At 41.0% G+C, this 22,639-nt stretch overlaps 2 protein-coding genes across 2 annotated transcripts; one reads left to right on the forward strand and one right to left on the reverse strand.

Moving 5' to 3' along the window:
- The first annotated feature begins 146 nt into the window (after positions 1-146).
- On the forward strand, positions 147-6,528 carry foxo4 (forkhead box O4). The gene is made up of 3 exons (XM_028589150.1): positions 147-2,203; positions 3,634-5,161; positions 6,351-6,528. The coding sequence occupies exons 1-2, from the start codon at positions 1,769-1,771 to the stop codon at positions 5,131-5,133; spliced, it is 1,935 nt and encodes a 644-aa protein (XP_028444951.1). The 5' UTR covers positions 147-1,768; the 3' UTR covers positions 5,134-5,161; positions 6,351-6,528.
- A 3,637-nt stretch (positions 6,529-10,165) lies between these two features.
- On the reverse strand, positions 10,166-22,426 carry sesn4 (sestrin 4). The gene is made up of 9 exons (XM_028589578.1): positions 22,066-22,426; positions 15,624-15,821; positions 14,882-15,064; positions 14,446-14,691; positions 13,669-13,783; positions 13,353-13,477; positions 12,418-12,584; positions 12,177-12,321; positions 10,166-12,090 (listed from the first exon to the last, which is right to left on the reverse strand). The coding sequence occupies exons 1-9, from the start codon at positions 22,129-22,131 to the stop codon at positions 12,001-12,003; spliced, it is 1,335 nt and encodes a 444-aa protein (XP_028445379.1). The 5' UTR covers positions 22,132-22,426; the 3' UTR covers positions 10,166-12,000.
- Between the last annotated feature and the right edge of the window lie 213 nt (positions 22,427-22,639).

Here is a 22,639-nt window from a genome sequence, read left to right on the forward strand (position 1 = left end):
ACTTGTGAACATTATTGTTATTATGATTAATAATAAGATATTTAGTTTGTTGTAGTCTTTTACTAGTATCAGTCTTTTAATTGCCAAATATACCTTAGGTGCATGTCCCTCAGCTGCTGTTTTCGCTTGTGCTGTCACATGAATGACTCAGTTTCCCAGAAATCCACTTCGCGCAGACGCAGACCGCGTTGCCTGACAGTGGTAAACAGACGTCAGAAGGGAGTCTTCGCCTCTAGTCAAAACAAAACAAAACAAAACAAGTCAAAAAGATACTGAAGGAGTGAATATTTGGACAGCCACAACGACAGGAAGTTTTGCAAAACTCATCGCTGATTAAAAACGGCTACTTGGAGTAAGTTATTGGAGGCTTTTCACGGACTTTTTCACGGATTGTAAACTCTGGAGTAGCGGGAGCTTAACCAGCTAACGTTACGGTGGCTATCGTGCTGTTTTCAAAGTGCGGCGAGTGGGAGCCGACAGACCTCCGAGGCGACTCAACTTCACCCAACAACCGGGAATTCGCTTAGTAGTTTGCTAGTTCACCAAGACCGCAGGGCGAAGATCTTCTGAGCTCCGGGCCTCGGTCGAGAGGGTTTTACAACCGCTTCTTCGAGCATCGTGTGCCGCGGCAGGAGTGTGGAGAAACATGGCAGATGGTGACATGCGCTTGGCCGCAATGTGGCGGATCGTGCAGACCTGAAGCACGGACTACTCCTACGTACATTTCTCCCATCTCCCACTTTTATTAACTTAAAAACACTATTTGACAGTTACTTTAATCCGCTATCCCTTTCATCTTCCAACGCTCGAAATGTATCTGTTTGTTTACTTACAGCGGCTTTAACATAACGTTGCAGGCCAAAGAGACTGCGGCCAGTCTCCACTGGGTTTTACACTTTTTTGGCAGCTGGCTAACAAAACCGTTGCTGAGATAATCAACCGCCATACGTTTTTACAACTTTGATTAAACTGGACTGGTTTGTGACTGTTTGTTTTTTAGTTTTAGTTTATGTGGGTTTTTTTTTTTTTTTTTTTATACTCGTGGAGAGCCCAGACATCACGTTGTTTACAAGTGGAGACGGACAGGGGCTGTCCTGAGAAGCTCCTTTGTAACAGTAGCCAGCTAATCCCTGTTTGTAGTCTTCAAAGCTTTACAGTAAAAGAAGGGGTTGAATTAGAAAATATATATCTAATTTGACAAATTTGTTACGAAATAATCCTTAATTTTGACGTATTCCTAAAATCTTTCCAGACACATTTAAAGTATACTTTTTACGACATTTACCCGTTGACAAATACTTAGGTTGAGTGTTTGTTAACAGGAATGGCATTATTCTGTATCCATATACCTTTACGATTTTGGTATTCATTTTCAGGTGAGCCCAAACCTCTATAGATCCAGATGTTTTGGTGCTCATTGCCACTCTGCCACTTTTGTTTTTATTTAATTCAAACAAAGGGACTCTCATCTCAGCCTTCCTTCATTCTATATAAATCGAAAGGTTTATGATAGTTACTATTAAGGAGATTATTTGGGTTCCCTAATCTCCAATCGGAGGATTAACTGAGGCTATTGGTGTGTCCAGATTATTACGTCTCTTCTCCAGGCCCCTCTGTTTACACCCCCGCAGTGGCTGAAGCAATTTTCTTTTGTGTCAAGTTTTTTTGAACGCATCATCCACTCAAAGTTTACTTTAACTTTTCAAGGTAGCCTAGATGTTTTGAGTGGTCTCGTCTTTTTGGTTGAGTGGAAGTTCAGAGGACCGCCATGGAGAAGTTGTCGGTGCCCCCGATTGACCCAGATTTCGAACCGCAGAGCAGACCCCGCTCCTGCACGTGGCCGCTGCCGAGACCCGACATCTCTGCTGTCAAACCGGAGGGCGCGGATGGCTCCGAGTCCGCCGCCGGGACCCCGCCCGCCGACGAGGACAAGGCCGAGCCCCAGCAAATCACGTCAGAACCCGAGAAGGTGGCGGCCGAGGGAGGGGTCGTGGCCGGCGTGGGCGGAGCCGGTGCGACGCCACGCAAAGGATCATCTCGGCGCAACGCGTGGGGTAACCAGAGCTACGCAGATCTGATCAGCCAGGCCATCGAGAACTCGCCTGAGAAGAGGCTGACCCTGGCACAGATCTATGAGTGGATGGTGAAAACAGTGCCTTACTTCAGAGACAAAGGAGACAGCAACAGCTCAGCTGGCTGGAAGGTGAGTATATGGGTGGTGAACATCTTCACTGCATCACTTTACATGGTGCACTATATGCTTTTAAAACCATAAGTCACATATTTATAGCTTTACAATTCATGTTATTCATCATAGAAACACTGGTATGCAGATTAATAATAAACCTTGTTTATATAGCACCTTTCATAACGTGAAATGCAGCTCAAGGTGCTTCACAAAAAAACAAATAATACCGGTATTAAAAACAGAAAACAAAAAGTGAAAGCAATACAATATAATAATAAAAACAAGTTGAGTAAGATTACCATGCTATTATTTGGACTGGGCAATAATGAAAAAGTACAAACAACCAGAGCAACATATATCATAACATCCTAATATCAAAGTATATCACTATCATATCATTTTTTTAGGTATGAAAAATTGCCTCCTTACATTTTTTCTTTGATGTGCTTCATATTTGACTTCATGCTGATAAGCGGTCTTCATGTTCATTTTCAACAGATATTCATTTATATACAGCACTTTTAATGTCTTAAATTGTCTAATTGTTTTTGTTTGTTTGTGTCTGTATTTGTCTTTTTTGCTGCCTGAGACATCAAGGGACAAATGAGATCTGAACTGAACTGACCTGGGATAAATCCGACTTACTTTTGTAGTATAGGTTCAGACCAGTGGTTCCCAACATTGTAAACCCTTGTGTGCAAAATTAGGGTTCAAAGTAAACAACTAATTTATAAACAAAATGTTTTACAGTAAAGAATGAATGGAAATAGATTAATTAAAACTACCCAATTATCATGCCCAGTTAAACTACATCCCACATGGTAGCTAGAAAAAAATAGCAGAAGGTGTTAAGTTATGAACTGTTGCTTACCTGATATTTAAAAAAGAAAATTTACTCCAGTAATATAATCAAAACTTACATGAACGCATGTAGTCCTTTGGATCAGACAGTGCAATAGTGTGGGCTGCACATGTGATGGGAGTAAGCACTGTATGCAGAGGGTTAATTCCTATTTAATGGGATGCTGGCCAATTATCTGTGCATGTGATTGAGTGTGCTGCTGAACGCAGTGCATTACAATTCAATTGAATGCCCATACATTTAATCAAATAAATTAACTATTAAATGGTACGATTTTTATATTGAAATTCCCACAATTCCTGAGCTTAACTTCCCTTGGCAACCCTAATCTTTGAAGTAATGAAACAAGTAAAGAAAATGAATATATACTGAAGGATGGTGGATAGTTTAGTCTAATCATTAGACTAACCTATCCACCATCCTTCAAATGATCATTTGAACGTTGGCAGGGCCAAAGTATATATTACACTAGTAGTGATTAAGCTGCAAATTAAACAATGTTTAATGAAAGGAAGCCACCTCTTAGTCTCTAAAGTCTACATTTGTCATAATGTTGTAATTGTTATTTTCTCTCCGTTTTCAGAATTCAATTCGCCACAATTTATCACTCCACAACAAGTTCTTGAGGGTACACAATGAATCGACAGGGAAGAGCTCCTGGTGGATGCTCAACCCAGAAGGAGGGAAGACCGGGAAAGCTCCTCGCCGCCGGGCCGCCTCCATGGACAACAGCAGCAAGCTGCTGAAGAGCCGCATGAGGGCCAAGCAGACCAAGAAGCAGGCGGGAGCAGCCGGCCTGGGGGGCGCTGGAGGAGCGCTGCAGGGCGACGGCAGCACAGGTTCAACTGGTGCAGACAGCCCTAATTCGTCCCAGCAGTTTTCCAAATGGGGGGTTAACAACAACAGCCCCTCGTCCCGCGGCACGCTGGATGACGCTGACATGTGGAACACCTTTCGCCCACGCACAAGCTCTAACGCCAGCACCCTGAGCGGACGTCTGTCCCCCATCGCTCCTGGACAGGAGGATGACGATAACTTGCCCGAGGACGGACTGCTGGGAAGATACACTGCCAGCAGCTTGACCCCCACCCTCACCGAGACCCTCATGGAGGAGCTGGATCTGATCAACGATCTCACGTTGATGACTGGGCAGCAGGGAGGGGCCAGTCCCAGTACAGCTCCACCAGCACCTCCCACTCCGCTGCCCTCCGCCTCCACCCTGCTGCCTCGTGGCTCCAGCTTTTCCTCCTTCCATCAGCTGCAACCATCCAGCCTCCCACAGGCCCCCAGTCACACCGGGACCCAGGCCTCTGTCTCTCAGTGTGTACCCAGCAGCAAAGAGCCGTCAACCTTTAGCAACTCCCTCTTCAACCCCATGAACAGCTCCGGCTCTCGTGGGGGCGGCCATTACAGCGCCCACGTACCTTCCAGCCTGGAGGCGCTGCTCATCTCCGACTCCCCTCCTCCCAGTGATGTCATGATGACCCAGGTGGATCCCATCATGCCCAGTCCTGGAGGGGTGGGCTTGATGGGCCTGGGCACATCTGTGGTAGGCGGGAGGTCCAAACCCAACCAGCTGATGTTGGGTAAAGGGCTGGAGCCGAACACAGTGGCCCCCATGGCGCTACAGGCTCAGATGCAGCAGCATCACCTTCACCACCAGCAGCCACAACAACAACACCAGCATCACTCTCAGATGGGGTTGGGGATGATCCTCTCAGGTATGTCTCAGGACCCGTCGCAGCTCTCCACCCTCAAAGCCCAGCATGCCACGGTGCCAGCGGTGGGCTCTCATCACGGAGGGCCCATCGGCTCAGCCAATCCCGGCTTGAGCCTGCAGGGGATGAGTCAGTTCGGAGCTCCGTCCTGCTTCCAGACCGGTCAGGATCGACTGCCCACAGACTTGGACATTGACATGTTCACCGAAAATCTGGATTGTGACGTGGACTACATCATCAACACTGACCTCATGGACGGAGATGATATCGACTTTAGCTTTGACCCCATAATGTCTGGAGGCCAAGGCTACGCCGGCCCAGCCACCACCACACCGGGCTCCGCTCACAGCTGGGTGCCCAGCTAATTCCTCAGTTGACCGCACAGTTAGCCAGGTACACTTATCGCTCTTCTTTCTAACCATCAGGGTGCAAGGGTTATTTTAATTATTGATTAATCTAGGTTTCCATTTTTTTACATATCAAGTCTATAAAAAGTTTTCCAAAGCCCAAGATATTTTTAAATGTCTTGTTTACCCAAATATATTAAAGGTCCCATGACATGGTGCTCGTTGGATGCTTTTATATAGGCCTTAGTGGTCCCCTAATACTGTATCTGAAGTCTCTTGGTGCAGAATTACAGCCACTAGAGCCAGTCCCACAATGAGCTTTCCTTAGGATGTGCCATTTCTGTGTCTGTAGCTATTGAGGAGGAGAGAGGGGGGGCAAGGTGGAGGGTGGGGGGGAGGCCTTGACCAACTGCCACTTTGCTCGTTTGAAAGCCATAATGTCTCTCTCTTTCTCATTGGTGGAACAAATTCTCTGGGTGGGCAAAGCAGAGAAAGGGGAGGTAACCTTGCTCCTTGTGACCTCATAAGGAGCAAGATTCCATATCGGCCCATCTGAGCTTTCATTTTCTCAAAGGCAGAGCAGGATACCCAGGGCTCAGTTTACACCTATCACCATTTCTAGCCACTGGGGGACCATAGGCAGGCTGGGGAAATGCATATTTATGTTAAAACAACCTCCATAAAGTGAAATTTTCATGCCATAGGACCTTTTTAAATTTACAATAAAATAAAACGCATGCAAGAAGCTGGAACCATACAATTTTTTTGACATTCTGGCTCGAATAAACAATCAAGTGATTTATGGCTGAAAGTCAAATAATGGATAAGTTGATCAACAGAAAATTTTAATAATCGTTGGTCATTTATTTTCAGCTTCTCAGATGTCAGAATTTGCTTGTATTCTCAGTTTTCTAGCGTTGTGTATTTGTAAATTGAATATATTTGGGTTTTGGACTGTTTGTTGGACAAAACAAAACATTTGAAGAGAAATTGTGAACATTTTTACATTTTCTGACATAGACCAAAAAAGTAAGCGGAAAATTGTTGCTGATTAGTTGTCTACTGAACGACTAATTGATTGATAGACTAATTGTTTCAGTTCTGCAAACCATATACAGCCCTACACATGGATTTAATTTCTAGTGACTAAGTCGATGATTTGAATACATCACTTACATAATCTGCATTTGTGAGCCAATCAACATAAATGACTGTTTTATCATCTTGTCTTGCAGGAACTTATCTCCAATCAAGATAACCTCACAAAACAACAAAACGACCGGTGCATTCCTCCTCCCTGCTGGCTCAAGATGCTATTTTCAAAAGCAATGCTTCTCTCGGACCTTTAAGACCAGACCTCACCCATGTCATGTGCCAAGACATGTGGAGGACAGGGAGGAGATTCAGGCTACTATGCACAATATCTTTCCTTTTTATATATATATATATATATATATATATCTCACTTCAACAATTTGGCTGCTAGCAGTTTTTTTTCTTCTAATCCAAACTGATGATTTTTAAAAGATGTGTGACACGATGTTTTTAAGAGTGAAAGACAAGTCATTAACTCCCCTCTGCTGGGAGTTTATATTTCGGTTATGTCACACAAGAATAGCTTTAGGGTGGATACGGTACTCAATGGCTTTGGTATTGAAGACTTAATGACTCAACTGTGCGTTTTTGGAGAAATGGCCAGTTTTCCATTGACACCAGCATGAACTGCCAGACTAAATGCTGTTTAAGGTGTAGTTACCTTGCTGCACCGTGAAAACCTTTTTTTTTATCACAGGAGTCGGATTGTGTTGTGGAAGATAAGAGACTGGACGACTGGAGGTATAAAATGTTTGATTCAACATTGGCTACACATCTCGCCCAAACGTGGACTACGATTATATCCGATTTAAATATCTCACTTTAGAGAAAAAAAGGATAATGCTTCTTCTTTTTTCTCAGATACAAATTTGGTGATTCAATGATAAGGAGGGTTGTCTGTATTTGCAGTTTGGCATTTTTTACTTCAATCCAGTGTGTTATGGTAGATGTCAGTTAGAGGGTTTTTTTAATCCCTGATGTGCAGTTGAACTAACAAAATGAAGAAATGTGATTTGTGAATTTATACAAAGGGCATTCAAGGGTAAATTTATTTGCCAACAAGTGATGGGTTGGCCAAGTATTATATTGTTTTAGACATCAGTATGCCTCCACTGTCAAAAGGTCTACCTGAATATATCTTCTTCCTTTTTGTTTTCATCGAGCCTGTGCATTTTCAAAGCACTTAGGTTTCCTGCAACACGGGGACCCCAAACTAGGAGACGCATTGGTTATACCATTTCATTAAAATCATTTAAATCCTGTACAAAAAAAAATGTTGCACATGTACATGACACACTATGCAGATTTATCAGGAGAACTAAATGAAATCTTGAAAGAAATTTAAAAAATCACTTCTTGAAGAGTTTTTTTTTTTTTTTTTAACATTAACTTAACATTTTCCTGATATTTTGTTTGGGAGGGACGTGGGTACTTCATGTCAGAATATTCTCTTACACTTTAATTAATCAGTTCAATTCAGTTGAATTCTCTGTGTGAGAAGTGCAAAAAAAGAAAATATTTGATTATAGTTTTAATATACAATTTAGATGGCGGTAATAAATGAGATATTAATACATACGAATATATTACTAATGGCAAGTGATGTTTTTTTTTTTACATTGGAGGAAGTATTTTCAGATAATTTTTAATGGTAATTTTCTATACTTTTATTTTTGTAAAGAATGAGATGCATGTAGATTTTTTTACATAACCAAAGGAACACTAATATTTGCATTGCATTTAGGGAGCGCTTTGGCCTGACACAGTATCTCGGTGTACATAAGCTTTGCAAAAGATGCCTGTAACATGAAATCTGACTTTAACAGTAGAGTGAGGCAAAGTGCATCAACACTTGACCATTTTAACTAAACTTCCCAACGATCTGCCTCACTATTTTCTGCATAAATTGTGAATCCAAGTTAAAAAGAAAAAAAATCTGCGTGGAAATGTGGTACGATGAATAGAAAAACCTTTATCGTCCCACTTTTCAACATGCCGCTGAATTCTCATCTCAAAACGAGACTAATACAACAGTTACCTCTCAGGGTCGCTCAGAAGAAAAACAACAGGAAAACAATGCTGCACAGACGTAATCGGATAAATATTTATTTTACACATTTTCCCTGTTACAACAGACTGGAAAACACACCACGTCTTTGTTTTGTTTTCCTGGAGGAGTTTCTGTCTTAAAAAGAGTTGACCTCAAATTTGACTTCCCTTTTTTAGAGAAATATATTCTAGCTCTCCAGCCATGTACGTATGTCAGTACTAGCCTATCCCTTCGGGGTATTTTTTTTATTTTGACTGCCAATATTTAAAACACTATAGCATGACTTTACTCTGTAGCAAGGTGGACTTTATCTTGTCATCTTCCCCCTTAAGTTTTGTGTTTGTATTTAATTGTTCATAACCACAAATATTATCCCTGCAGTTTAAACTCTCATCATCATTTCACTGTTTCACTGAATATGTTATGTCTCTGATTTGATAAAGCACTCTTTTTTAGTTCCACAATGCTTTTTTTTTTTTTTTTTTGAATGGTGCTACATGTCATTTGTGACGTATCCTGCAGTACGCCATGATGCAGTGGGTGCATATCAGGGCCTTTTGAATTTTCTGTATACAGCACAAGGATCTTGATTTGGTGGTATAGTAGAAGTTAGCACATGATCCCCTCTTTGTTTTTATATATATATATATATATATATATATATATATATATATATATATATATATATACACACGATAACCCCCTCAAAACTGGTCATTAAATAGATCTGAAAACAGAAGACCAGGTTGTTCAAACTGCATGATTTTCTTATTTTAAATTACATGTAATTATTTTAGAAAGTTGTGTATGCAACTCCCCAAGTTTTTCTGAACTAATGTCCAGGTGTTGGAAATGTTATTAACAGTTGAAAGGACATGCAGACTGCAGCATGTAAAAGGAGTGGTGGTTGGTTTGATGTCTGTAGTTTACCGTTGCCTCCTTTAAAAAAAAAAAAAAAAAAAAAAAAAAAAAGGCAGGTGTGGTGTTATTACTTCCCTTGTATCTCCTCCTCTATGTAATAATTATCTACATATTTTGTTCTTCAGTTTTCTTTAAGTAGCCGTTAGTATGTTTGTTTTGAAATTTAAAATTGCCCCATTTGATACAGTATTTTAGTATTTGGAAAGGGTTCTTCTTTCATAAGGGGAGGTTGGGGTTGACAGGGAATAAGTTGTGCATAAGCCAATTATGTTTATGATTTTTGATTGTTGATAGTTTCTCTCCCCCAAGTCTTTTTCTTTCTTTACACATTGTAAAGTCAGCCAGAGATGACAAACAGTTCTGAACAGCAGAAATAAATTCAATAAACTGTTTAACCCACTTATTCTGAGTCTTTGGTGCAAAGTTGCTGACTTTTAAGGTTTCTTTAATCAGACTGTGTTCAGTTCTGCCGCTGGGGGGCATTGTTGTCCAGTTATACAACTACTGTAACTGCATAGTAGCAGATAAAAATGTATTGCACAATATACTGCTGGCTAGTAAGATACAATAATGAAATAATATAAAAAGGTACATGTACAATCTTATTCAATTTGCTTTTAACTGTATCTCAGTCTATCAGCGGACAGAATTATGTGGTTGAAAGCTTTAGAAAATGCTAATAAATGGACTTTTTGTCAAATGAACATAAAAGTCAACTGCACTTTTGAAGTATTCAATGTTTGTGTGCTGACCAAGTTGCACTGTGGTGGATTATATTATTCAATCAAATCCACAGGTGGATTTTTATGTAGCCAAATGATTGAAAACGGCTGCCTGGAAGGTGCAAAGTAAAAAACTGAGGGATTGCTTAAGAAAAATATATTCGTAATATAAGGTTACTGTGATTTAAATGGACAAACGCATGCACACACTGGTATGGTCGTTTAAGGTTTCCTGTAGAAGAAAGTAAACAGTAGACAGTAGTTATTGTCATAGAGCGTCTTTATAGAAAACATTTCTTCACATTTTCAAAAAACATTTTTTTTGCCTTTTCACTTGTTCTCTTTTTTCACATTTTTTTTAGATAATTGTCCTTTTTTTTTTTATCTGCTCAAGTTGAACATTTTTAACATCCATCCGTGTCAAAGGCTCTTTGCTGAGTTGCTGGGGCTCTTAGAAGGTGTCTGATAGAAAACACGGCCGTCATTTTTATCAGAAATGCTGCTGACCAACACCAAGAAAAAAACATTCCCATTGATGTAGGAAAACCCACAACTTGTCAGTTGGGGGTGTTTCCCAGCTGCAACCAAAGCCCACATTCAGCTTCCAGTAGTCACATCCCTCCACTTCAGCAGCACTCCAGTTTTAGCCTAAAGGCACCTGTGTTAACAGCACTTTTGCTTTATATGCTCGATATGCACTAGTTTCTTTTCTACATCCTGCAGTTACTAACTCTAAACAGTCCGTCACACCTCTATATCTACCCAGGCTGCAGCACGATAAGCAGGTCCTACAGTCACACCCAGAAACAAAAACAAAAAAGTACTCTATAGTTTACAAAAAAACTATAAAAATAAAAGACAAAAAAGATACAAGTGTTTTAACAACTAGTTTGCACATTGTTCTGCTTTGCAAATTGTACCGTGGATTTTGACTTGATAATCAGCTTTGATAACAGCTCACAAAAAAGCTTCAACACAAAGCTTTGAGCCAAAATCTGAACTTAAACTCTACTCATGACCAGTGCAGATCTATTGGCCAATCTTCATCTATCCAATTCATCACGTTGCTGTTTTTTAATGACTTGGTCTGAGATTCAGTCTCTGATTTGATCACTTTTCAAAAAGAAAAACCCACTACAAACATTTAGCAAATGGCTCAGCTTAATCTTTCAGTGTAGGAAACAGCTCACTGACTTCCTAAGTTTAGTTACAAATTTTCTAATCAAGTGTAAATTGTGTGTTTTTAAAACGGTGTGTCAGCACTGAACTGAACTGAACGTAACAAGAAGAGCAATAATTAACCGAAATGTCTTGGATCAAGTTATTTCACTCAGAAATCTGAGGTTGAAAACAAAACCAAAGTCTGAAAGTTTGACGAAAATCTTTGTTACACGTCGTACAGTGGAAAAGGCGTCAGATCCACACACTGTGTGTCTACTAATGAGTTACCTTGTATTATAAATATATAAAGTTTAAAAAAGTGCTTATTAAAAGAAACTATAGTGATGCGATAACTTCGAGCAGTGTCACTGTTGTGTTTGTTCTTGACCAGCATTAATACGAAATGTCACAGTCCACTTAATGTCCTTCTCCAACACTGACAAGGATTGTCCAAAAAAAATAACAGAGGCCCTGGTCTCCCATTAACATTCAACTTGTACAAAAAGATATTTTTTGGGGGAAAGCATAGTTAATACAAAAGGAGACTGATCAAACTAGGGAGATTATTGGCCACTGTAACACACTGCTACAACCAAACAGTTTCTCAGACTGAGCTGGAACACAAAACAATATGTCAAAATTAAAACAACTCTAATAATAATTGCACATAGCTTTTCAGAGTCGAGATGTTTGGTGAGAGGACATCACAACAGGAGAAATTTGCAGGAGAAGGGGGTGTGTGGAACACTATGGTTTAAATACATTAAATCTGAGAAAAAGAAAAGCACATTCATGAGGCACAGCTACGAAGCGATGGCGCTCTGTGTCCTTAAAAATGCCGCTCTCATTCCACTTCCCCATCTGCAGTTTTTATCCTCGCATCTCTGGGTCTCTCTGTACCGGCGGAGAGCTTTTGCTTTGTGCCTCTCCGAGCACTTAGGCGATCATGTACTGAGTGATGGCTCTCAGAGCGTACAGCAGCTCAGCCTGAAGCCGGGCCTCCATGATTAGTAAATTAACGTGTATCTGAGGGAAAGAAAATGAAAAGTGATTCACACAGAGCATTAAAAGAGCGCTGACTGACAGAAAGTTACCAGTGAAGGCCTTCTTACCCGTTCTGAAGTTTTAAGTGGAGCCAAACTCAGCGGACACACTGGAGTTTTAGTGGCATCTGGGAAACAGGCCACAGCCTTGATGTACAGCTTTAAATCCTGCGCCAGCAACTGATTCACTTCTCCGTAATCATAGTCATCATACCTGTAACCACAAAGAAACCTTTATTTAGCTACTAAACACAAATGAAAGTAGGGCTTTTGTAGGAGTCAAAAATTATGTTTTTGTGTCAGCCTTTACCGTATTCCTAACACACAATGGATGTAATTCCAGATCGCCCTCTTCAGGTCGGGGCTGTGCATCGAGGGAAGGGTAGTCACACTTCTGAATCGGTCGTCCAAGAGGTGCCCGATGTCTGAATACAACCGGTTGACTAAGGAGAAGCCGTGGTCCTCCCATGAATAGTCCTGCAGAGCAAATACACCACATTTTAAAGTCAGCAATTTTTTATATTAATTCTGGATTATCAAATACAAGTACAGCAGTGGTTCCTAACCCTTCCCATACAGTATGTCCTACGGTTTTTGACCAGTTCAAACAAAGACATTTGTTTCATTTGAATGTTTTTTAGAGACTGGAAGAGGTCAAATGTTTACCAAAAAAAGAATAATTACATCATTTTGTGTAGCAGAAATGTTTATTTTCTGCTTTTATATCCTCCAAATCATTTTTTGACCCCTCCAGTTTATCTTCCAAGCTCTTGGGAAGTACTATACAGTATGACATCAATATAATGGCCCTAAACAACAAATACATTTTCTTTTGAGGAACTCATTTGGGTTTGTGAGTTAAAATGTCCAAACCAGTATTGATATAGCTGCTTGGTCACTGACAACCTGGAAGGCCACTCAACCTGCTTCTGACTGGGATACAGTTCAACGTTGGGCCATTCAAATACCAAACCTGAGAAGTGTTTGTGTTTTTAGATGAAACGGTTATTAAATTTAAATCATAGCGTACCATATTGTATAGCACTGGTTTGGTTACAGACATTAATAGCATTGATTTAAAACTGTGTTAAACCACTGGATGTTTGAGGTGTCCTGTTACACAGCTTTAACAAACAAGTATTTCCTGTGGCCATAGCCTAAAGGGCCATAACACCCATACAAAGTTAACTGACAACACCACCTGGCCAGTGCCTACTGACACATTGACAAATATAAAGTCCTCACCTGAACTCTAAATACTTGAAAGTGGTCCTCCTCCCTACGAGCAAACTCCTGATAGCATAAGTCAGGGTCTGTGATAAAACGCGTTGGGTCTGTGAAGAATATCATCTCCTCCTCTTCTTCCATATCTAAAAAAAGAGACGGAGGGGAGACAGACAGAGTGAGTCGATAAGTGTGCCTGATGAGTGCCGATTGCTCAAGTTTCACACCATGCAACCTAAATGTAACGCTCAAGATAACAAATCAGAAGTGAGTGGGAACATCTGAGCAGTGTTATCTTGATTGTGTGTTTCTGTGTTCATCTGCAGATGTAGGTTACCTGTTTGCTGGAGTGTTTGTGTCTGCAGCAGACGCTCTTCTCTCTTCTCACGCTCCTCCTGGGACTTCTGGATCCTCTCCTTTAGACACACCATGTCACAACTGGAGTCCAGAGACTGGGGACACAAACACCAGAAAATCTACTGTTGAAGTTTAATTAACCTTTCAGTATCTTCCAAGGAACAGACACAACCTATGGCTACCAGAAAAAAATCTGATCATGCATGCATGCATTATCACAAAATACATCTTCCACTTTCATCTCATATTTACACAAAGAGCTCTTTTAATTGTAAGTGATGATATGTAAGTTAGCGTTGAATGTGTAGAAACCGATGCTTTGACTAACTGAACCATCTGTCTGTTATGAATTATGGTTGATTTTATTCTTAAGAAATCGTAAGATATCATGTATACCGTCTCTACATAACTTCTCAAGTGAAAATTATCCAAAATGCTAAAATCTTTGGGTTTTTAGACTTGGTTGGACAATTTAAAGATTTTCTTTTTATAGACTAAAAGAATAATAGATTTATTGTAAAGAACAAAAATTAACCAATAGTGAAATGAATCGTTAGTTGCAGGCCTAATGTATAGATTTTGTAACTTTCCAATAAAAGATTATATTCATTAATAATTAGTAATTCATTTAAAACACAGCAAATGCACTTTGAAGGTTTCTTAGCATTACAAAATGTTTAAAAGACAAGAGGAATATTTTTTTTGTAAAAACAGACATTCTCTGCGACTTTAAGAAAATACAAGTCTGATTGGTTACCCGTCTTCGTGTTATGTGTTCGGACGGAGTGGCAAGCAACTGAGGCACGTTGGTGTTGCCATTTGCAGCATCAAAGGGGCAAAAGGATGGCGGGGTACCGTTAGGAGATTTGGACAAAGGGACAAAGTCTGAGTCTGTGTCACATCCAAACACAAAGCTGCAGAGGGAGTGGCAGTGGGCCAGGATCACGACAGCCTGCACCAGTTCAGCCAGCGACCAGCACTGCTCGCCCGACTTCAGCAGCGTCTGGAGGGAACAGAGACAAGAGCTCAGGGTCAGACTGCATTTCAATTTCTTTATACCCGTTGATCTGCAGTGAGTGCTCTAAAGCTATAAATAATTCTGTATTTCTGTAAGGGGTAATGGGTTATCATTTAATGCTGTCTTGTTACAGTTTATGTACATTTTGTTTTGTTTGAGTTTTGCTTTGCTGTACCTGGATGTGTGAGCAGGCAGTGAGCCAGGGTTGGTGGGCCAGAACTTTGTTGATGTGGTCAAGGAGACGAAGGCGAGGGGGCGCTGCCTCCAAACCCTGCAACCACAGAGGGTCCCCGCCCACCCTCAGAAACTGGGCTGAGTGCAGGTACACCAGATAGTTGCAGTGATGTCGTGCCGCAGCCTGAAAGCCACAGGAAGAGGCGTTTAGCACACAGATTCAGGAGAATGACCCACTCAAACATTAGAGCTTGTTATGCTTTAATTTTTAATAATACTAGTATGATCTCTGATAAAGAACAGCTTCCCAAATAATTGTGTTTGTTTAGGACGGTGAGATCCTTAGTTTAGTTTTTTTATTTTTATTTTACTCAATCAACATACTTTAAAAGACAAACAAAAATGGAATAAAACACAAAGATACACAAACAACCATATACAAATCAATCAGATTCCATCACAGTACAAAAAAAAAGGATGAGTTCAAGAAGGAGCAGCCAGAAGCATAATGCGTATTAAGGCATATGAAAAATTGTAAGACATACAATAACTTAAAATAATACAACACCACACAACTATATACGGTACATTCCCATTAATATATTCAGGTCACCCTTCTGTAATGGTCAAGAATTGTTTTCTTGAATCTATTTTTGAACTGTATAATGTTATGGCTCTGTTTGATTTCATTGTTTAGGGGTTTAGGTATCTAGAGTATAAACGAGAACAGCTTGGTCACTGACCATGATGGCGATGTAATGGCGGTACGGCAGCGGCAGGGGGCCGTCCATGTGCAGGATGTAGTGCTGTGTGCGCAGGAAGCTCTCCAAGTACTGAGGATGAGAGGCCATCTGCTGGGACACGGCATCCACGCTCCCCCTGCTGACCAGAGCCTTCATGAACAGCAGCGACACTCGCTCCTTCTCTCCGTTCACCATCACCTACAGAAACCAGACAGAGAGGAGGGCGAAGGTTGGTTTCTGATGGGACAAATGAAAACATTGTGCCACTTGTTGCTGCAGTACAAGCTGAGGTTGTTTTATTATTGTGTTCATCTGTAGAAGGCGGAGGCAGAAGTCACTGGAGCTGAAACGCTGAGCTGAAAAGTCAATAATTTGATTTGTCCAGCGACAGAAAATGTACTGACATACATTTGATTTATTTATTTTATCACTGTACATTCAATATCTTTGGGTTATGGACTGTTTGGTCATAATCAGTTTAACGACATCACCACAAAAGGGTGTGGGATTTTTCTGACATAACAGACTAGTTGCAGCCACCGACATTGCCCATAGTGACAGTGATACAGGTCTTCATTGATTTTGTAGTTCTTGTATAATGATTATAGACATGTACTCTGTTTGAGAGGTGTCCTTTAAAATACTACATACATATGGATGCTCCTTGAATAAGAGGAAATAAAAAACACTAAGGCAGGACTTACTGTCCCCTGGGTAAATTATTAGAACTCATTTTGTAGCCAAAGCAGGGTGGCTCAAGATAAGGTCGGAATTCAGCGTCCACACCATGTGATGACAGGCTCAGACTGTGGTTTGGATTGGAGTCATGTTCCACAACTTAAATCAGCTGAAGGGAGGGAGTCTCGGAAGAACAGCAGCCCTGATGCTGCGATACTGGCGCTAGTGTCAAGTGAATACATTCCTCACATTATTCTTTCTGCAAATAAAAACAAGCAAACAGGATGCTCAGCTGGGGGGCTCGACAGGCACATGCATGTTGCCTGCAGCAGGGTCTGATGCCTCATACAGTTCCATCACATTATTAAATGTAGATGAGGCACCGTGAATTTACAGGTATCCATTTCTGTGAATTAAAAGCGGATGCAGTGAACAAAAACAATAAACCGCCTAATACAACGCTGAAACCAGGAAAATACCACCCAAAGTTGGCCTTTAAAAAAGGGAGATTTACATGCTGGGAGAAACCACGGATGAAGAAACTAATGTGAAAGTTGTGCTTAAGAGGCCTTGAAAAGGGAAGCTCCGCAGCAGCAAATAAGTGGATGAGACCAAACACACAAACATAGGTGCGACTGGACTGAAGAGCCTGAGGCCAAGAGAAACAGACCCATATGGAGGAGGAAGCTTGCCTGCCCTCATAGGCACAGCCATTTATTACCTCTCTCGCCATCATACAACGGCCTCTAGGAAAAGATGTTTGGGAGCTTGGCCTCGGGCGAGGACTCCGTTCCCCAGCATGTGAAACCCGAGCGCACAGTGCTGATCAAAGCCAAATGCTTCACTGCAGTTTGAACTGTACGAATGTTGGCAAGGACTTCTTCTTTTAACAGTACAAACTGCTGTCTAGGATTATTTCTTTCATAGACACCTCAATTTATGTCACGGATAGCCGGAGCAAAGGTCTACTAGCGGGGCGGGCCCCGTTACTTCATGTTACAGCTCTTTGGCATTCAACACCATGTTAATCTGGCTGGCAGCTCCATGTGCTATTTCACTTCTCCCTGTAGCGGACGAGGGTTTTCTTGTGATCTTGCAGGAGGCTCTACCTCTTGACCTATATACACTGAGAACATACTAAACTATCTCATTATGATGTTTATTTTTTTATTTCTCATGGTTTATATAAATCTATAGATAAAAAGATCAAACAGAAACAGGAGGATAGAGGGGAAAAAACCAGGGGAGCTGGCACTAAACGAAACCTGCTCAGACACAGACCGTGACCAACCCTCGTCAGTCAACGGACATGGGAAATAGGCCGGAGGGTCCGTAGAGAACACAGGTGCCTGCCAATCAAAGACCTCTTGACCAGAGCACATTCACACAAGTATCTCTCTGCAAACACAAGAGCTTCCGATTAGTATGCGGAGCTGCAGAATCTACATTACTGCTCCATCAAGCACTAACTGGCTTGGTTACTGAAAGGAAAGGGCATTTCAGAGGTCAACGCCATGCAGAAAACATGCTTTGAGTTTGATATGTCAAGGACTCATGTACGGAGATCACTTAGCTTGTTCTTTCCAGTCTGTCACTATAGAATAAGCTACGACTGCAACTTTAACTGTTCAGTTTGTAATACAAACACCACAACACAGATTCCCTGAATCAGAGGTGTAAGAAATGATGGCCACTGTGGTGTATTTATTACAGCCTGGCTGTTATTGTATTTTGGAAACCGGTATCAATATTTCACAGTTTAAAATTTAACACTGACAGAAGAATGGTGATAAAAATGGTTTTCAGAAAATATTACTTATGCACTTACGTATGTGATGGCAGACTGACATTATGTGCCAATAGAATCAGCTAGCCAATGTATGGCTTTAGTATTAACATGCTTTAACTGCCACAGCAGACAATAAGAATCCAAAACAAAAACGTACTTCAGTTTTCAAGATGTCCCAAACAAACACTGTATGGAAAACATTTCAGACTGGAAATATGGTGGCCGCTTATGATAAATCAGACTACCAAGATCCCACGAGGCTATGACGAAACCTTATCAAAAGTGTGACATCATGAGTAACCAGGTGACGCAATGAATCTGGGCACAATATAGGCGTTAGACTTCTACTTTGTTGTTCAGAAAGTAAAAGGAAAACGCAATTTCTGGATGAGGATAAATTCAGCTGAAATGACAGACTTGGGTATGACACTGAGAACCCTGCACCAACACAAGACACTGTGTGTGACTCCACTGCCTACACAGGGCTTCATTGGTCTGCACAGCCAGATAAACACTGCAATCTCACCAGAATACATGTACAACCAGTAGAAATGCCAAGACAAGCAGGAGGACACAAATCTCTACACGCCAGTGACCATTTAACTGACTGGTTCTCTCATTCATTTAGTCATCTAGCCACTGTCAAATCTGCAGCTGTGACAAGAACAGTAAAATAAGTAACAGCACTTACTCTTGTACAGACCTAGGAGATGGGATTTGTCCTCACTAAGATCACGCAATCAAAAGAAGAAATTGCCGTTTTGTGAAATTTCATAAACATGTCTGGACAAATGCCACAGAAAAAGTCACCCCGAAACAGGAACTACAGTTGTTGTGAGCAGTGGCACAGCAGGAAATAACACATCCTACAGTTTTAACTGAGTCTGCTGCTGACACCTTAACATGAAAGCAGAATTAAAACTCAGCTAAACCTACAATACAATATACAGTAAGTTTATGACGATGTTTAGTGTAAATTCCCAGATTTTGAAACTACTAAAACAAAAAGGTAAAATCTATCTTCAAAAGACATATTTTCCCTGTTTGCCAGACTGAACAAAAGCAGACTGAAAAAAAGCAATTCATATATTTCAGTGACTCCCCACAAGTGATCCATCCCACATCATTAAAAAACATTTTCTAATCAATACACACTAGAGAAAGAATGTTTAGGCACATTTGTCAAAGCTCTTGTCCAGACACCTATCTATACCGCTTCATCTTTAGTGCCTAAAAATACGCCACAACTGCTGTACACAACTGAAATTTCGATACGGCAATAGACTCCTTACAGTCCAACCATGTGCAAAAAACACCCGCATGAAAAATAAAAGAAAGCTGTAAACAAGTGCGTGTGGGTGGATATATAAAGCAAAAAGACACATTATTTGGGTGACTGTAGGGTATTACAAAGCATATCTTGGTTGATGCAAACAGCCTGATAGAGCACAAGCACATAGAGGCTTTGAGCACAAAAAACTATGAATTCTGCTTACAGTACACCAAGCTGCTACTGATTTTGAAACAAAGCCATTTTTTCCTAACAAAAGAAACAAGCTAGGGGGTGACAAAAATGTAGACAGCAATGTTGATATTAGAGCACTACATTCAAATGACAAGATAATCAAACTTGTGGCCTGGCTGCAAAAGATAGAACTAGAAAAACTCACAGACGGCCTGTTGTGAGCAAAAATCCAGAGGTGCAGATCATTGACATAAAATAAAAAAATCCAAACAACTTTCCTTCCCAACACAAGAGAGGTCATTTGTTTATTGATCTGAAAGCAGCAAGAGTAAGGAATGAAATGAAAAACAGGGGTGACGTCACTGAGGGGAGGAAAGGTAAATGGAGACAAAGACAGGCTTTGATGGCAGGCTGACAAAAAAAAAAAAAAAACACAGCAGCACTGTACGGGGAGAAATATGGAGGGCTAAGATGACACACAAAAGAAGTGGAACAATTATGCCAGCAGTCTTGCAAGGGTAAATCTGTCAGCTTGAGATGAGACGTGCATGTAGCGTCTGTATGTGTGTGGTGCTGGTGGGCTGCAGGAGGGGGGCTGCTGCAGATACAGGAGAAGGACATTCAATCTGCATTCCGATTGAGACTGAAGGGGGTCTATCCTTATCATGCGCCGGCGTCCTGACAGCATTAACCCCCTCTCCAAATCACCGCAAACACAAGCAGCCGGGCCGAATTTGGCTCTGCAACCTGAACTCAGAGAGTAGCGCAAAACAAACCAGCTGCAGCCCAAAGATGTTTGGAGAGGGGAGGAGAAGAGGGGAGGGAAAGGAGCTGCTGGGTAGGACAGCACATACAACACAACCAAGACAAACAAAACACTGTGCTGCAGGATGAAAAAAAGAAAGAAAGCCAAACCTGCATGCAGTCGATGAGTGATTGGACCTGTCAGAAAACACGGCAGGCAGGTAGAGCAAGGGGGAAATGCAGCTACTAAAGATAACAGGGTAATTAATTACTAGTCTCATTCACAAACAAACCAGGGGCATGTAGGTTATCATATCAAGCAGGTGCTCAAATGTAGTGGTGCTTAAATGCCTGCCAAATAATTGTTTATTGTAACTGTAAGTGCAAGTTCTTTAAGTTGTTGTAAAATCAGGTCTCAATAGAAATACTGAAATTACATAGTCAAATGGCATGTACAGAAAATTGCCAGCAAAATGACAATGAATGTGAAGAGCAAAACAGTGAGATGGGGTAGTGAAAGTAACCCAAATTGGACTGGAACCCAGAGAAGAGGGTTTTGAATCCCTTGCTGCTCACATTCCTCCCTGTTTTGCTCCATTTCTGGACTCTAATCTGCAGCAAACATGTCTTTTTGGACTGCACTTGAGACAGCGCCCCCCTTCTGTTGCAAAATGGAAAAACAGCGACACAGGAGAAAAACAACTTTGATTGGCAGTCCAGTTCAGCCAGCAAAAAACAGGACAATAAAAGTCGCCAACATTTAGAGTGACCTGGAGCAAGAAAGACTGAACAATCCTCATTGGTCCTCATTGATTAAAAGCATTTACACTGCTGTGTCCTTTCGAGTCTTCCTTATATTTTATTTATGGGTAATACATGGCACTGCATTACTTCACAGCCACCTATAACTGACAGACACTTTTCTCCCAAATCCTCAGATGAGGTCATCGTCACCTACAGATTTCTCCTCATACTGCAACGCTCCCAAACGTTTGTGCATTTAAACGTTAGCTAGTATTTCACTAAACCGGTGTGAATGTTAAATATAACCACACAAAAAGAAAGTACTTAAATCATCGCTGGTGAACCAACAAAGAAAGAGTCTTCGTTACATTGTTTTGAAGGCTTAAAAATCACACAAACCGATGTGACTGCAAACGGCTAATTTAGTTTGTATTAAATGTACATTTACTAACGGTAACGTTAGCTTTTAAACCGTTAACGAAATGTTGCGACCTTTAACGTGACAGTCTAACGGCTGGAGATGGAAACTACTAGCTAGCTACATGTATCTTGATGGTGATAAAAGGTGACAGTTTAATCTAATTTTATTGCCTTTTTCAGCTTATGATTTAACTCTAGCATGATTGCTCGATAAACCGGTAGCTGAGTTAACGTTAGCTAGCTAGATCATAAGTTTGGTACTGCTATTTTCACTCGCTAGCTAACTTATAGCCGACATAACGTTAACGTTACAGCTAATTGTTACTGGTTGACACAAAGTTAAAAAGTTTAGATTTTACTTAAAACTGTAAAGGGTAATCTTTATATTGTCGCTGTTGGTTAGTAAAACAGATCATTTAAAGCTAAACAAGCCAGCAAATCTGAATGAAAGGTGTTAAGAGACGAGTTTTTTTTTTTTTTTGATATAAAATGAAATGAATGAACGTTACTCGGGCTACCAAGTTAGCGGCTGGCTTTAATTGTCTTAAAACTAACTAGCTAGCTAGTTTCAACAGCTTTGTCTATTGTCAGCTTTAACCTACCTGTTTGTGGACTCGCTGGCACTGGGTTCTTAGGGGGTACTCCATTTTATTCGTACAGATGATCATTTTCCAAAAACAGGGTGCTACTGCATGGATGCGGCTCTATCTTTTCTTGGTGCTTTCCAAGCTAACTTAGCTAACAAAGGCAAGAAAATCCTGCCGCTATACGCAGCCAGCCGGTCGGTCTGTAGCTGAAGACTGGACTGTCTGAGAGAGGAGAGAAAACCTTCCCGGAGCCGAGCTGACAACTCCAGTAACAGTGTGCCCAATCAAAACACAGGAGGCGGAGCTTGCTCACAGAGGGTGATATCCTAATGCTAATGAACATCTGCAAACAACAGCGCAGAGAGGCAAAAACAGGCAAGGCACAGGGTACTCGGACTACCAACTTCATACCAATTAATGGGACGGGACATTTGTTAGGAGGCAGCATTTTGTTTTTGTGTACGCCCTGTCTTATGCTAGCTGCGCTGTTTCAGCTAGCTACAATATACTGTTCAAAATGTAGCATCAGACAACTTTCTGGAATCTGGATGCCCTGGGCCCGGTCTCATAAAGCAGTTCTCTTTATTTT

The sequence above is a fragment of the Perca flavescens genome, chromosome 10 (genome assembly GCF_004354835.1).
Source record: "Perca flavescens isolate YP-PL-M2 chromosome 10, PFLA_1.0, whole genome shotgun sequence".
In the NCBI taxonomy this organism is placed as follows: Eukaryota; Metazoa; Chordata; class Actinopteri; order Perciformes; family Percidae; genus Perca; species Perca flavescens.

What these genes read in the sequence shown, in the direction of transcription:
- sesn4 (XM_028589578.1), bottom strand. Translation starts at nt 22,131, where the DNA reads ATGATCATCTGTACGAATAAAATGGAGTACCCCCTAAGAACCCAGTGC. An exon ending in GCCAGCGAGTCCACAAACAG is followed by an intron (nt 15,822 to 22,065) that starts GTAGGTTAAAGC and finishes TGGTTTCTGTAG; the next exon opens with GTGATGGTGAACGGAGAGAA. An exon ending in GCCATTACATCGCCATCATG is followed by an intron (nt 15,065 to 15,623) that starts GTCAGTGACCAA and finishes TGTGGCTTTCAG; the next exon opens with GCTGCGGCACGACATCACTG.
- foxo4 (XM_028589150.1), top strand. Translation starts at nt 1,769, where the DNA reads ATGGAGAAGTTGTCGGTGCCCCCGATTGACCCAGATTTCGAACCGCAG. An exon ending in ACAGCTCAGCTGGCTGGAAG is followed by an intron (nt 2,204 to 3,633) that starts GTGAGTATATGG and finishes CTCCGTTTTCAG; the next exon opens with AATTCAATTCGCCACAATTT.